Source organism: Panthera uncia (assembly GCF_023721935.1).
Source record: "Panthera uncia isolate 11264 chromosome D3 unlocalized genomic scaffold, Puncia_PCG_1.0 HiC_scaffold_8, whole genome shotgun sequence".
NCBI lineage: Eukaryota > Metazoa > Chordata > Mammalia > Carnivora > Felidae > Panthera > Panthera uncia.
The window spans coordinates 17,946,370-17,961,808 of NW_026057586.1; the positions used below are offsets into that span (position 1 = coordinate 17,946,370).

The 15,439-nt window shown below is 49.2% G+C and overlaps 1 protein-coding gene across 1 annotated transcript in view; it reads right to left on the reverse strand.

Annotated features, from left to right (window-relative positions):
- Positions 1–2,790: 2,790 nt before the first annotated feature.
- Positions 2,791–15,439, reverse strand: part of ONECUT2 (one cut homeobox 2) — a 47,305-nt gene continuing 34,656 nt past the window's right edge. Inside the window, exon 2 of the mRNA XM_049619873.1 lies at positions 2,791–4,733. Coding sequence (XP_049475830.1) covers positions 4,447–4,733 — 287 coding nt within the window. The 3' untranslated portion in view covers positions 2,791–4,446. The remainder of the gene's footprint in view (positions 4,734–15,439) is intronic.

A 15,439-nucleotide genomic window follows, 5' to 3' on the forward strand; every position in this document is an offset into this window, starting at 1 on the left:
GTACCAAAATCACGTTAAAAACAAAAGAGTGAGCCAGTTTCCCTACAGGAATAAAGAAAAGTAGTTTTCCACTCAATAGCCTTTAGGTTTCTGTTGCCTCAAGAACGTGAATTTTGGTTCAGAACTGTCCCTTCATACTGTCCCCTTTGTTGCTAATGGCTGAGGCATGCTTGGAATTTTTCTTGGCTTGAAGAAACAGACGCTAAAGTATAAGTCCAAGCCCAAATGGTTATGTTCTCTGAGATCATTAACTTAAAGTAAATTTTAAAATGCTTGAGGAAACCCACTGAGTCAAATTCCATTACCTTTCAATTAGCAGGGTTGTTTTTTTTTTTTCTTTCAGAATTTTTACAAGTTGAAATTCTGTAGGGCTTAAAATTTTGATACATAAATATATGAATACGCTCATGTATTTATATATGTATGTAACTCGTTTCTAAAGGCAAGCGCTTCTCTCCGGTATGACATTATCCAGTAGGGGACACTTAACAAAAGTCCTTGGAGGGAAGTTCTTGCCTTTTTTACATGATGACATCTTCCTCAGGTCACCAGGAACACTGAGGGGGTGTATGTGGCTACACCAGATTTTACCAGTATGGAAATCTCAGGCCACAGAGGCAGCCTCTTTTGGTCTTGACCTCTTCAGAGGATGCCAGAACCCAAACAGTGAGGTTAGCCTGCCGAAGGATCACTAACCAAACCGAGCAGGCTTGGTCCCCAATCCAGTCTCCAGAACGTTGGCCGCAAGTCACAAGGATTTCATTTAGAAATAGCCAAGTTGAAATTCATTTTTCTCAACCCATACGGAGCATTCCCCTGCTGAAATACACTCTTCCCTAGGTCATTTGACAAAAGGGAAATGGGGTATGAGCAAGAGACAAAAGGATACGGGGGCAAGTCCCGGAACATCGGAGGTAGGATGAGGTACAAAAGCCTTGGAGGGCCGTGTTCCTTCACGGCTCCGTGGCGGCTGCCCCTGCGAAGGGAGACTCACATGGTGGGAGCAAGGAGGTGGCACAATGGACGGTGGGGCTCCCAGGGGCAGGACTCTGGGATTCTCCCTGCACCCTGCTTTGCATTTTCTCTCCGGGATCAAGACAAGCCCCCAGTCAGCACCACTGCCTCACTCCAGCGCCCGCTGTGGTTGCACACAGACTTGTCAATACAAATTGGTAATTACCACCCTGAGGAAACTGATCAACTCATTGCAACAGGAGTTGGACCTCCCCTGTGAGAATTCCCTTTGGTGAATCTGCTCACTGAGGGGATCTGGAACACCCTGACGGGACAGAGTAGCTCCTGGAGAACAGATTTCTGGGCTGGCCTCATCTCCATAGCCAGTGGGAATGGCCCACTGAGCCTTCCCAGCAGTTATAGAAGACGAGCGCCCCACTGGCCCTGCCCCACTTGTGCACCGGGTCTCATGGACAGACCTCACTCGCCACCTTGATTGCGGTTGAGGCGTAGAATAGAGAGGACCCCAAATACAAGTAAAACTCATTTGCACCATGAATCCATTTGTCAACAGGTTAAATGTTGAAATGCTTGAATTTGACTTTCAACCTTTCCTGGGAATTTCCACAGAAATCTGAATACTCCAAATCACCCACAGTGGAAGATGGACTCTGGGATGGCATGAGAGATGAGCAAAATTCTGAACCGAATGCTTAATAAATGAAGCACTTGACCAAAACAAGACATGGATTTGGACGGCAATAATTTTGGGTTATCACCAAATGTCAAGTTGAATCTATATATGTATTCATATATTATATATATATATCTTTCTTTAGAAATGCAACTTTACAGCTGATTTTTAAAAAGCTAATAGAAAAGTAGAAACTGGCAATTATTTTTACATGTTTCCCCCCACCCCCAAATGAAGCCATTATGATGTAGCAATCACATGAACATGAGGCTGTCGATTCCTCTATAAACTCTTTGGTTCTGTGGTTCAGGAGAGGATGTGTCACCAAGACCCCTAACCCTGACCCTCACTCCCCTTCCCTCCCCTGATGCTGAGACTCTGAACATAGAAGGAACCAAGTCTAAGGGATAAGCAAAGAACATTCAAGTGACATTATTCCCCATACTCTAAGGAGTAGAGAGAATAGTTTGGTATCCCAACATCTTAAACTTGGAGTCCATGGAAGCTTTTGAGAGATTCCATGTTGGGGTAGAAAAGCCATAAAACAAAATTAAAGGGAAACAATCAAATCAAATCAATGACCCTTTCCTTTTGTCGCTCAGAAACAAAATTGATTACCTTTACACAGATCAATGACGCGATTAGTATTTTAGCCAGACAAGAGGAGATAATGAATTGAAACAAAAGATGTGAGAAATCCTCATCTTTGGTATTGTAGCTGTTGAGGTTTCTGTTGCTCTGTTCCGTGTTCTTTTGAAAAACTGCATAGGCACAAATTAAAGACAATCTTCAACTTTAAGATTACCGCGTGAGTTGTCAAATGAAGCAGCAGCCGCTGAGGCTTTTCCTTAGATCTGTTCTTGTCTCAACCCTTTCTTTACAATCTGCTTCCAAAAAATGTCCCAAGAGGTCTGTTTAAACACAGTGTGTCTCGCGCTTTTTTTTGTTTTTCTTTTTGTTTTTTTTCTGGCGTGCTTCCTTCTTGGTGGTGGTGATTTTCATTGATTTACGTATTTATTTATTTATTCATTTTAATGGAACAGTCTTGTTTGTTGCAGAAGTAGGTGCAGAAAAAGTTTCTTTGGTTTCGATTAAGTAATTCATAAAAAAGTCAGTCTCAAGTGTCTGTAAAGAATCATTGCAGCGTTTGGCTTGCTTTGAACACCCCCATGGTGCCCCCCTGGGGCCATTCACTGGTAAGTATGCACATCGTGACCTTCGCAATCTCCCAGAGTTCTGTGGGCGCTCTTCCCCTCGCTGTGGGAAGGTGACAGCCGGGAACCAGAGCTGGCGCGGCAAAGCCGCTCCCTGGGTGGCTTGGCTAGCCGCTTCGCTCAGCCCGATGGTGAGCCAGATGCAAGAGCTGAATGCCATTCGGAGTCGCAGAGGTTTTCTGATTTCTAAAAGTAATCACAGTATCTTTAGGCTAGAAAATGGCAAGTAATAAATGTCTTTGGTTTGCAGTATTCTGCTTCTTTGGTGTGCTGTGTCTTCTCCAGATTTACTCAGCTGTTTCGCGAGGATGATTCGACAATGGAAGAGATTTGGGACTAGATGACCCTCATGAGTAACCCGTACGGTGGTTTGAATTACTTTTTTTTTTTTTTTTTCTTGCTAGAAAACACTGAAAAACGTCCCTACCAATGGGATGGATGTGGAAATAACTGAAGTCTGAAAGAGTGAGAATGAATTACGTGGCGGTTACAATGCACAATAGGAGGAACCAGGTGACTGATAACTGAGAAGGAACATTAATGATCTAAAAAAATCTAGATCTTTTAAAATGCTGCATTTGCTCCATGTACCGTAACAGTTAAATTGGCCTCCTGAGTGTGCGTGTCTGCATTATGTACAAACAGAATTTGTAGCAAACTGCAAAATGTGCTTGAAGCCATATTCCCAACGGTTCCCTCATGACTTCACAATCAGCGTCTTGAAAATCCAGATGTGGTGAATCCAGAACCTTCCTTACTTCTCTGTTTATCTACGTTGTGCTTGATACGTTGAGCTCGAGAGAACTGATTTTTTTTTTTTTTTTTGATGGATCCAAGACCACGTGAGATTTCCAGGAGGTAAGGAAAAGAAAATTGTAAACTGGATCAACTTAAAGCTCTCTAAACCATTCAATGGAACGATGCCTGAGTTGGAAAAACAGGTCCTTGGATTTTTTGTTTTTAATTTCCATATTTAAAAGTTGTGCTCAGTAATTATCATTCTGATGTTTTGGGGTTTTTTTGCCTTTTTTTTTCTACGTTATGGCTGTGAACTTTGGTGTACTGTGGTATGATGAGGCCAAGCACTCAGAAAGCAAATGAGGTCATTCTTGTTGCCAGAAGAATCTCTCATAGTAGCGTCTTGGGAGCCCAATCTCAGAATCCTTCCACAGGCCAAATTCCCACTGTGACACGGGGGAGCCCTGACTGAAACGGGCCCCAAAGCGAGACCGTTGGCATTGGAAGTGATCCTGAGCTTGGCTGACACCACACTGAAACTAACTCGCTCCAGGAAGGCCCCATTTGGGTTTCTGGGACGCTTAGCATGCTCGGAGGACAATGTCCGGTTCAAAGAGATGAATCTTCAGCTTGCACTTGGACTCCATCGCCATTACAAAAGAAAACAAAAAAAGAACACCTGGCCTATGATTACAGCTAGAATAGTTTCTTTTCGAGAGAATTGTGCTTTCAAATCACCAGTGAAGGGCCCCAGCTAAGAATCCGGTGTCTTTTTCCTTTGCGTTCTCTTTTGGTGTCGGTTGTCCTCATCCGGAGGCGACCTGTGCCCGCCCGAGAGTCCTTCCATCACGCTTTGGTACAAGTGCTGGAGGTGGACGAGGAGGCCCCTGTGCTCAGATCATCCTGCCACTTCTCCAGGCTGCGGCGCCGGGCGTTCATGAAGAAGTTACTGACGGTCGTCAGCTCCAGGCCCAGCTGCTGGGAAATGGTGATCTGCATCTCTTTGGACGGGCGTTTGTTCTCCTTGAAGATGGCGAAGAGTGTTCGGCGTTGGAGGTCGGTGAACACCAGGCGCGATTTCTTCTGGGAATTGTTCCTGTCTTTGTTTGGTTCTTGCTCTTTGCGTTTGCACGCTTGAAGGGAAAGAGAAGAAGGAGCGAGTCAGTACGAGCGTGAGAATCAGCACCTGAGAAGGTGATCCGTTGGAAACATTGACAGAGTCGTACGAGGGGATGTAAGCCGTTAAACTTTATTGTACAAATTGCCCAGCTGTCAATAACCAGCCTTCCCGGTTCATCTCCCGGTGATGGAAGGCACCAGTTAGTGGCGGAAGGGAGGAACGCGAGAACGCCAGGACTGTTCTGCACTGTGTGGTTTTAAACCAACTGCACTTGCTTTCTTTTTTACCCCCTGCCTCCCGGCACACCCTTAAACTTCCTGATCTCTGGAAATCAGGCACCGTGAAGCGGGCAATGCCTCCAGCTCCCCAGGGGAAGCCTGGGCAGGCAGTTCCTCTTTCAGATTCAGCTTCTAGACGTGTTTACAGCTGAGCTGAAATGACTTTCTGGAATCAAAACTCGAAAGTGCGTAATTTCTCAACCTCAAAGCTTTTACTCACGTGATTCAAAAAATTGTTAACGAGATTAGAAGTAACAGAATGGGAGTACCATCCCCATTCCTGCAGGCTTTTGAAAAACTAAGGAAACACAAAACAACAACACAACAAGGAGGGAAAGACTGAAACAAGAACAGTTGGTTTGGCCGACTCCACTTTGGGTAGTTTGAAGTGAAGCAAGTGCAAAAGGACCAGGGCTGAGGGTGTCAGAAGCAGCCCAGACTTAGGGGGACATTAACGTATGTCACCCTGTCTGCCTTACCCCATACAACTTCCTAGAAGGCAGGGAGCAAGTCTGCGTAATCTTCCCGACTGGCTCCTTTTGGAGCCACGGGTATAAATGAATGGTTGGCACGCCAATGACACATGGTGCCCAGACACTTCCGGGGGATTTGTGCATTTCACAGACGGACTTGGCCTCAGAAAAGTGACTTGTAAGGGTTAAACAACACAGTGAATACAAATTAGGAATTGAAACGTGAGATCTGGCCCAGGTTGAGAATTTCTGAGTACTGGACTGACACTCCCCCAAAGCTAGCAGCTTGGGAGGCTGCATGGAGGTTTTCCCACATTCCTCAAAGCCCAGGTTTGCCAGTTTCGCTGCTGAGCCCTGGGTCAGGGCATTGCCTTCTGCAGGGAGCATCTTGTGCTGGGGAGCTGCTACAGTGTGAGTATCAGGGGACCCTCCTTCAAACTGACGGGTCTTAGGATTTAGCCTGAGGACCAGCATGCATAGAGAAGATCTTCAGGACCCTGAGCACACCCTCCCCGCCCCGCCCCCCCCCCCCCCCCCCCCGCCCCGCAACTGACCATCCTCCCTGGTGGGTACTATCTGCTATAAAGGAGTCACTTCTGAAATGCATGAAAAGTGATGACATTTCGCTAAACGCTTTCTTCCTGATTTTTTCGTCTTTCTTTTTTAAAATATAAGTAATCCTATTATCTTTGAAAATTAAATATACACACACCTATAAAAACAATTTGTGTCCATCTTAAAACCCATTCTCCTGGAGGCCCAGACTTTCTTAGATAAGGCGTACTTCCCTGGTAACAGAAGCTCAGACAGAAAGGCTGAAATGGTCTAGGCCTGTTCACTCCTTACGGGAGCCTCCCAGTAAAGGCGGCCTCCTTGCTCATCCCTGTGAGCATTTTTGTTTACCATACCGTGATCTTCAGACTTACTCTCTCTTGTCCAATCTCAAGTCTTCCTCAACAGTGCTTCTCAACCTTAAGGTGCCCAGGAATCACTGGAGAGCTTGCTGAAATGCACATTCTGATGCAGTCAGCCTGGGGCGGGGCCTGAGAACCTGCATTTCTAATGAGCTCCCAGGCAAATGCTGCTGGTTCACATGCCTCAGCCGACTGCTAAGCATACGCCTGATCTCTAAAATCTCAGAGGAGCACCTTGATGGGAAGGAAAGGTCTGGAACCAGACATACCTGGATTCAAAGCCGGGCTTCTTCACCTACAGGGACTTGGGACCTCAGAAGACTGCTTCACCTATCAGAGCCCACGTTCCTCATCCAGTGGATATAGCGACGCTGACCTCTGCAGAGGCCCAGGAGAGCATGTACAAGGGCTCCCTTCCCACCCCCCCCCTCAGGAATCCTGAGGCAAGTAAACTGGCAGAATTATTTTCATTTTAATTTTTTTTAACATTTATTTATTTTTTGAGACAGAGAGCATGAACAGGGGAGGGTCAGAGAGAGAGGGAGACACAGAATCTGAAACAGGCTCCAGGCTCTGAGCTGTCAGCACAGAGCCCGACACGGGGCTCAAACTCACGGACCGCGAGATCATGACCTGAGCCGAAGTCAGACGCTTAACCGACTGAGCCACCCAGGCGCCTCTATTTTCATTTTAAAATGAAATAAATTGAGGCCTAGAGGGGGTGAGCGATAGGCTTGGGGTAGGTACCATTCCAAGTCTGCTCCAAACCCAGGGTAAGAATCCTGTCTTCCGGCTCTCCGTCTCTCTCCTCTACCGAAACAGCATCCGTGACACTGGCCCATAAGAGGGGGATCTGTTTGCAGGGCAGTCTCTGGGGCCCCACCCCCAGAGATTCTGATTTTCACTGTGTGGGGCAGGGTACTGGAATCTGTGCTTTTATAAACCTCCTTGGACCCCTCCGTGACACGGGGAGCCAGCATGCTTGACAACACTGTCACTTCAGATCCCAGACTGTTGTCCCTGGCCCCGCCTCCTGGGACCCCTGGCGCCCAGCCTTCATCTGGAGGATGCTGAGTAAACGGTGCTGCATGGTAATCTCCTGACAACAAAACCTGGGCAAATACCCTTTACAAACACTGGCCGAGGTCCTTTGCCGATCCATGCTCCTTTGGATTAACCGTACATCCCTCAATTTTCCTGCCGATATTGATTATTCTTCGGATAATGCTTTATTTGTACTTAAAAAAAATTTTTTTTTTAACGTTTATTTTTGAGACAGAGAGAGACAGAGCATGAACAGGGGAGGGGCAGAGAGAGAGGGAGACACAGAGTCGGAAGCAGGCTCCAGGCTCTGAGCCATCAGCCCAGAGCCCGACGTGGGGTTCGAACTCATGGACCGCGAGATCATGACCTGAGCTGAAGTCGGACGCTTAACCGACTGAGCCACCCAGGCGCCCCATTTTATTTGTACTTTTAATAGGGTGTTTAGACCGTTGGTGCAGGTCCACGTTGGCCTGAACGATTATATTCTGTTAGATGCACACGTGCGTGTGTGCACCCCCTGCCCCCACTTTAAGAGAAAGATGTTCAAGGCACAACCGTTCAGCAAACGTAGAGAAAGAACAGATCGACAGATCCTGTGTGTCCCTTTCCAGCAGCTTTCTAAATCCACCGGGTTCACACCAACCAACGCAAAGATGCAGCCTGCAGTCTGCAAAGGTACGGCAAGTCCAAAAGCCCCAAATACCGAGGCAGTAGGCACATAACCAGCTCAGAGTCTTTACACCTGGCAGCTGGCACCCCACACTTCTGTTTTGGTGCCGTAAGTTTTTTACTTCTTCACGGTTCCAAGAGGTAGGTTTGCTTTCCACCCCCGACAGTTACGGAAATAACAAAAACACCACTAACAGCACTCACCCCACGATTCTTACAAAAAACAGTTGATCTGCAGCTGAAGGGAACTAAAAACAAGAGGCAGAACACCTGTTTTGAAAATCTAAGCCCAAATGATGCCTGGAAGCTGGTATGAGGTTCGAAGCCAGCTATCCCCACAGGCACAAGTCGAGTGTGAATGGCTTTGGTGTGAACATATTACACTGTGGTCAAATACCCATTTCTAAACAGCTAGGAACAAGCCACGTAGGTCCCTATGACCCAGGAATGTGTCAGAAACCCAACAGCAGGTGTTCATCAGCGGTGAGGGCAGGTTGTGTCTCATATTTCTGGAAGGTCTGAGGTTAGCCCAGGCTCCTGCCGACCACTTGGGTCTGGTGCTTCTCCCTCCTCTAGGAGAAAAGCAGAGGCGGGGGTGGAGGGCACGCCAGGGGTTGGTCACATGGGCACCATCGTGTGTGGTCAGGGCATGCAGCAAGGTGACAAAGGCAGAGGTGATTCACATCAGGAGGGTGTTCAGAGGGAGGTGAGACAAGGTGAGGGTCAATACCAGGGATTAGAGAAGATTAAGGAAGCCAAGGGGCACCTGGGTGGCTCAGTTGGTCAAGTGTTGTGACTCTTGATTTGGGTTCAGGTCATGATCTCATGGTTGGTGGGTTTGAGCCCTGTGCTGGGCTCTGTGCTGACAGCACGGGGCCTGCTTGGGATTCTTTCTCCTTCTCTCGGCTCCTCCCCCACGTGCTTGCTTTCTCACGCGCTTGCGCATGCCCGCTCTCTCTCTCTCAAAATACATTTAAAGAAAGATTAAAGAGGCCAAGAACAGCCCTGAATCATCTGTGCTTTCCTTTTCCTCCTGGTGGAGGAGGGGCCCTGGTGCCACAAAGGTCAGTGACCACGCAGTTTCTCCCGACAGAAAAGTTGGTTTGCACCCACCACTGATTTTCCTTCCTGTGACAAAGGTCTCTTGGTATCTGCACGCTGAGAGATAAAGGGTTGTGGGAAGCCAGGGCCTCTGTGGGGAGGGAAGACCGAGTGTTGGGGAGAAGCAAAGTAGGGGCAGGCCCAGGGCTGCCTGACACTTGCCGCCTGCTCGTTTTCCCTTTCATTCTTTCGTGGCAGGGCCCGGTGTCCCAGGTGAGTGACCTCAGCTGCGTGTGCGTGTGTGTGTGCGCGTGTGCGCTTACGCGTGGAGAGTCAGGGGGCGGGGGAGGAACTCGGTTCTGTGAGGCAGACACAGGCCACAGTCGTCCTGGAACCACACTCCATCGTGACACCGGGTCCCACAGGTGCCGTGGTGGCAGCTGTTCATGGCACCTGCCCATCTTCCGCCACAGGTGGCGCTTCGTCACTGAGCTGCGGAACGTGAGGGCTCTTGTCTGGCCCGGGGCTGTCGACGTCCACGTGGGGAGCTGGAGCTAAAAGCTGAACCCCCATCAGAACTTCCTTTCCACAACGTCTTTGAGAGGAACGTGGGGTGGGGGTGCGGCTTCTCATCTAACAGTTGGTGAAGGTTCGGGGACTTGCTCAGGGTGACATAACTAAGCACTGGAGCTACGACGTGGGCCCAGAGACCCCTTCCCAGCCCGCCTGCTCCCCGGGGAAGCTGTGAAGGAAGAGGAACCCAATTCCGGATCAGACTCTTCGGCCACCCCTGCTCTGGAGCTGAAAGTTCTCACCCTGGGTGGAGGGCGGGGGGGGGGGGGTTGGCCTGTGAATTCAGGCCCCTATTAAGCAACCCCTTCTGTTGGGCCGGAACACTCTTCTTTGCGGAATTCAGCCTGACAGTTTGCTACAGAATTTGTGCCGGGAGGTTCTTTGGGCTCCTGTATACCAGCCTCAATGGACAGGAAAGGAAAATGTCTCACGGAAATGAGTTACACTCCCAAGACTTGAGACACAGTTTTATTTTTCTTGAGCAGCCGACAGGGGGAGGAGACAGAGACGGATGAGGGCTTGGCAGTTCGTGCTGACCTGAGTACAAAGCCCAGCCCTGCCATCCCCTGGCTGTGTGGTCCCCGGGCCTCCCTGTGCCTCCCTTTCCTGGTGCTCACTGGACCGGACGTGGCTGCCTAGGGCCTTCCCCCCTTTGCTGTGGATTAACCGTCACGGGCCTCTCCCTCCGCCACTTATTTTCCCAAACCAAAGGCAAATGCGGTCTTTCTCAGTGACCTCATCTGTCCATCTCCCCTCTGGTGGTCAGAAGAATTACGGAACTTTTGCAAGCTTAATATACACAATTGTGTTAATACACACAATCCGTTCTGCCTGGAAAGTCCCAAATTGGGCAGGTGCCTCTTTGGGGGCTATTGACACCACATACCTAGTGAAAAGTGGAATCAGGAGCTTCTCTTCCCTCCCAGACTAGAAGCTTCAGAGTTTGGCCTCTGGGACCACCTCGCGAGGGTCCCAGGGGGCACTCATGAGTTACCTGCTGGTGGAAGGCATTGAGTGTGAGTTAGCAGGGCAAGTGTGGCCTGATTTGGTCTCCAGGTTGTGCCTGGCTTCTTCCTCTTATCTCTGCTCTTTCAGAGATAAGGATTTTTAAACTCCTGCCTCTCCAGTTTCCTCTCAAAGTGTCGTTTCTTCCTCACGAGCTTCCTGGCCTGGCCCGTCCCTGTCCTCCTGGAACCCAGCTGTGCCTGCCACCTCTGCTCCAGCACTTACTTTCCCCGCCTCCGTCCACTGAGCACCTGCCCACCATCGAACATCACTTCCTATGTGGGCCCGGCTGGCCCTGGAGCCCTGCGGAAATGGATTTGTCCTTCTAACCTTCCTGGAAACCACAAGCACGTGGGCCAGAGAGGTCCTTGCAGAGGCCGGTGGGAAGGTGAACTGCTGAGTTCCTGGAGAGGAGGGGCATGCTGGCTCCACCAGCAAAACGCGATGCTTGGGGCTGGGCAAGGGGGAGCAGATTCCGAAGGGGAATCTGCAAGAAGCAACAATCTGAGGCGTAGGTGGAGAAGGATCTAGCTATGTGGTTTCCAAGAGCTCTGGAAGTTCTGTCCCCACTCCCCCAGAATCCCCTCTGCATGCTGGCCGATGCCAGGGCGCCTGCTTTAGCTTAATCAGATGAGTTGAAGACTTAACCCCTGCCAGACTGACTGCCCTCCTTCCTCTTGGGAAGGGAGTCATTTTAAATTCTCCACAGCACTGTCGTCCTGCCCCTTAGTGTGAATGAGGAGAGGCTCCTAGAGCAGGCTTTGAGGGGGGAGTGGAGGCTTACGGGAAGCAGGTGCCCCCGAGGGGGCAGAGCAGCCCCACAGTGGGAACTGAGGCAGACTAATTGCAAAATTGGCCCCAATTCTTCCCTTCCCAATATCTATACCCACTGCAACGTGACTCTGTAGCTCCTCCCAGCATGAGATCGTGTTTGCCTGCCTTTCCTGGGAATCTGGGCTGGCCGGATGATTTGCTTCAGCCAAACGAAGGTGGCAGTTCTGAGCCCAGGCCTCAAGAAGCCATGTGCTTTGTTCACGTTCTTGGAACTCTGCCTGGCTGTCATGTGACGGCCCAGGCAAGCCTGGGTCAACCGACCCTGGTGGCCCCAGCAGCTGACGGCAGGTGCATGAGTGAGCCCAGCTGAGACCACCCAAGCGTGGCTTGGAGCAGCAGAATTGCTCAGTGGACCCACAGACTCCTGAGCAAAAATAAATGTTTATGGCTTTATGCCACTGGTTTTGTGGTTCTGTGCTACATAGCATTACTGTGGTGACAGATATAGAAGCCAAGAAAAACCTTTGCCTTCCTGCCCAGGGAAAGTCAACTGTAGGATAAGAAGAAGAGTCAGCTTGAAACAGACCTGGTTATCAGCTGCATGACCTTGAGTCTCAGTAACCTAATCTATAAAATGGGGATCCCAATGCCCATCTCTCCAGACACCAAGGTGCTAGCTGTGACACTTGGCACATAGTAGGTACTTAACAAATGTAAATATTCTTTCTACTTTCATAGAGAAAGAAGAGAAAAGGTATATTAGAAGGTAAGGTTAGGAATTCATAATTTGAGATGGTTTTCCAAGATTTACTCAATGGTAGATGAACTGCTCAGGGGGCTAATGGCAAATAAAAGGTTAAAGAGATTTGTTTTCATTGTGAGGTTGTCTCACAGCCAATTCCCAGCCTTGTAGAAAAGGTAAGACTGTGATGTGTTTTCATATATGTGTCAGAGATCCTAATAGGTTTGGGACCACTGGTGCTTCCTAACATCACTAATTTATGTCCAAATACATTCTACATATGATGGGTATTGTTAGCCCCTAATAAATAATGCAGAAGCGCCATATTCTCCTTGCATTCAGTAAATACTTTCCCTCAATAGTTCAGTGTGATCTTGCCAAGGCACAGGGTGGGGTGGGGGTGGGGAGGAAGTCATGGGGGGGGGTGGGTGTGTGCATTTGTCAGCGGTCACTTCACCTCCAAGTATACCGGTTTGGAAAATATGCTGAGCAGAAGTGCTGCATCTTTCAGTCGGAGAGCCTGAAGCTGCCCTCTTCCAAGGGCTCGTGCAAAGTGGGAGTGTGGCCCCTCTCCAGCACGGAGGGCACACACACCAGGGCTAGAGCACTGTGCCGGCAAGATCAACTGGGTTGTGTGGGAAAAACCAATTACAAAAGTTCGTATTTATAGCTCCAACCTAGTTCTGAGAAACCGAGGGTTGTTTTTAAAGTTTTATTTGAATTCTAGTTAATGTACCGTGTAATATTAGTTTCAGGGGTACAATATAGTGATTCACCACTTCCATACTGCACCTGTGCTCATCACAAGTGCACTCCTTGATCCCCATCACTTATTTAACTCATCTCCCTCCCACCTGCCCTCTGGTGACCATCAGTTCTCTAGTTAAGAGTCTGTTTCTTGGTTTGCCCGCCCCACCCCACCCCCACCCCCCGCCTTGTCCCTTTGCTCATTTGTTTTATTTCTTAAATTCCACATACAAGTAAAATCAGACACACAAAAAGATGCTCAACATCACTGATCGTCAGGGAAATGCAAATCTCGTGCCAACTGCGATGAGAGACCACCTCACACCTGGCAGAATGGCTGAAATCAACAACACAAGAAACAACAAGGTTGGCGAGGATATGGAGAAAGGGGACCCTCTTGGCACTGTTTGTGGGAGTGCAAACTGGTACGGCCACTCTGGAGAACAGTAGGTTCTTCAAAAAGTTAAAAACAGAACTACCCTACACTGGGAGGTATTTGCCCAAAGACCACAAAAATACCAATTCAAAGGGATAAATGCCCCCTGATGTTTATAGCAGAATTATGTACAATGGCCAAATTATGGAAAGAGCCCAACTGTCCACTGGCTGATGAATGGATAAAGAAGATATGTGCATGTGTGCATACACATATATACAATGAAATATTAGTCCTAAAAAAGAATGAAAACTTGCCATTTGCCAAGACCTAGATGGTGCTAGAGAGTACTACTATGTTAAGTGAAATAGGTAGGTCAGTCAGAGAAACCTGTGGGGTGTTGGAGTAAGGAGAAGCGAAATAAAGTCCCTCTGTTTCCTGCTCTGAAGAGGCGGCCCTTTGGCGGGTGACACAAAAGCAAGCCCATGGAAGAGGGGATGGTGTCCTGGGAGGCTGCCCTTCCTCAGGAACGAAGCTGCATATTCACGAGCTTTTAAAACAATAACAAGATCCCTTGCATTCAAATAGGGAAGCGAGAATAGAGGAGTTGCATACTCTGATGGTACATATTTAATGCTAGGAAGCCATCAATGCTGATAAGTCTTAGCCAGTGCAGGCTCCTCGGGCAGCACAGGAATTATGTGCTGGCACACTGCTACAGGAACATGGTGCTGGGGGGTCTGACACAAGACGTAGGGCTCCAGCTCTAAGCTCTTAGGGCCAGGCCTGACAGGGGCACTGATCACCCACCTGGGATGTGGGAGGGTTTGATGAAGGGGGAGGTGCTGCAAGGGACTCGATCTTTTCAAATCATTATTGAATTGCCTTGTGCTGTCTGAGTTTTGGAAGCTGTAGGGGCACCTGGGTGGCTCGGTTAAGCATCCGACTTTGGCTCAGGTCATGATCTCGCAGTCTGTGGATTCGAGCCCCACGTCAGGCTTTGTGCTGACAGCTTAGAGCCCGGAGCCTGCTTCGGATTCTGTGTCTCCCTCTCTCTCTGCCCCTCCCCCACTTGCTCTCTCTCTCTCTCTCTCTCTCTGTCTCTCAAAAATAAACATTAAAAAATAAAAATAAATAAAATTTGGAAGGTATAAATAGTTTGCACTTAAACGCTTGGCAGTTTTCCCTGCTTCTCTCTGATTCCTGACCTTCTTATCAAAGGCCAGATTACTAGGGAGCCAGTGCAGTGAACTTGGCCCCTGAGAGCCAAACCCTCACTTCACTCTGGTTTCTGCAAATGTCTCTGGCCTGAATAAGACGGGACACTTAATGGCTTTGTCTCCAGGTTGGGAGCTGGCTTCCCTCACGGAACAGAGGCCAATGCACTCTGGCAGTGGGGCCAGTGACATCCAGACCCACATCCATGGGAGAGGCCAAGAGCAGAGACAGGGAGGGCGCACCGCATAGATGGACTTGGAGGCAATCTTGGTTCTTGGGTTTCATCATTCCTTCATTCCCTTCTGTGAGTGCAGACAAAGCCCTGGTGAGAGAGACCTCTAAACCATTTGCCAAGTCATCCCGGACAGCCAGGCACTCCGGGGTGAAGAGCTTACACAGTGACAGAGCTGCTGCCTGGCTTATTAGAGCAAAACTGAGCTGGGGGCTGGGGAAGCAGGAGGGAAAGGGGAGAGGGAGAGAGAGAGAGAGAGAGAGAGGAGGGAGAAGGATCGAGAAAGTACGGGCCATGCACACGCATATACCCCTCATTCTGGAGACGCTGGAAGGGGGTCATGTCCAAAGTGCAGAGGTGCCAGCAGCCCCAGGAGGCTTGGGGTCTCCCTTGAGCGCCTGAGCCACACCTCAGCCTTCCCTTCTGACATGGGGCAAACTCTGGGCCATCCAGGTAACCCTCCAGTACCCTCTTCCCGTCTGATGGCTGATAAATCTCTGCTCCTCCTGTGTCCTGCCCCTGCCTTTGCTGGAGTGTTGGGGGCGGGGAGGGGATTCCAAGCAGGCTGGTCCTGAGAAACCTTACAGCAACTCCCGGATGTCCATTTACTGTCAAATAAAAGGCAGCCAGCCA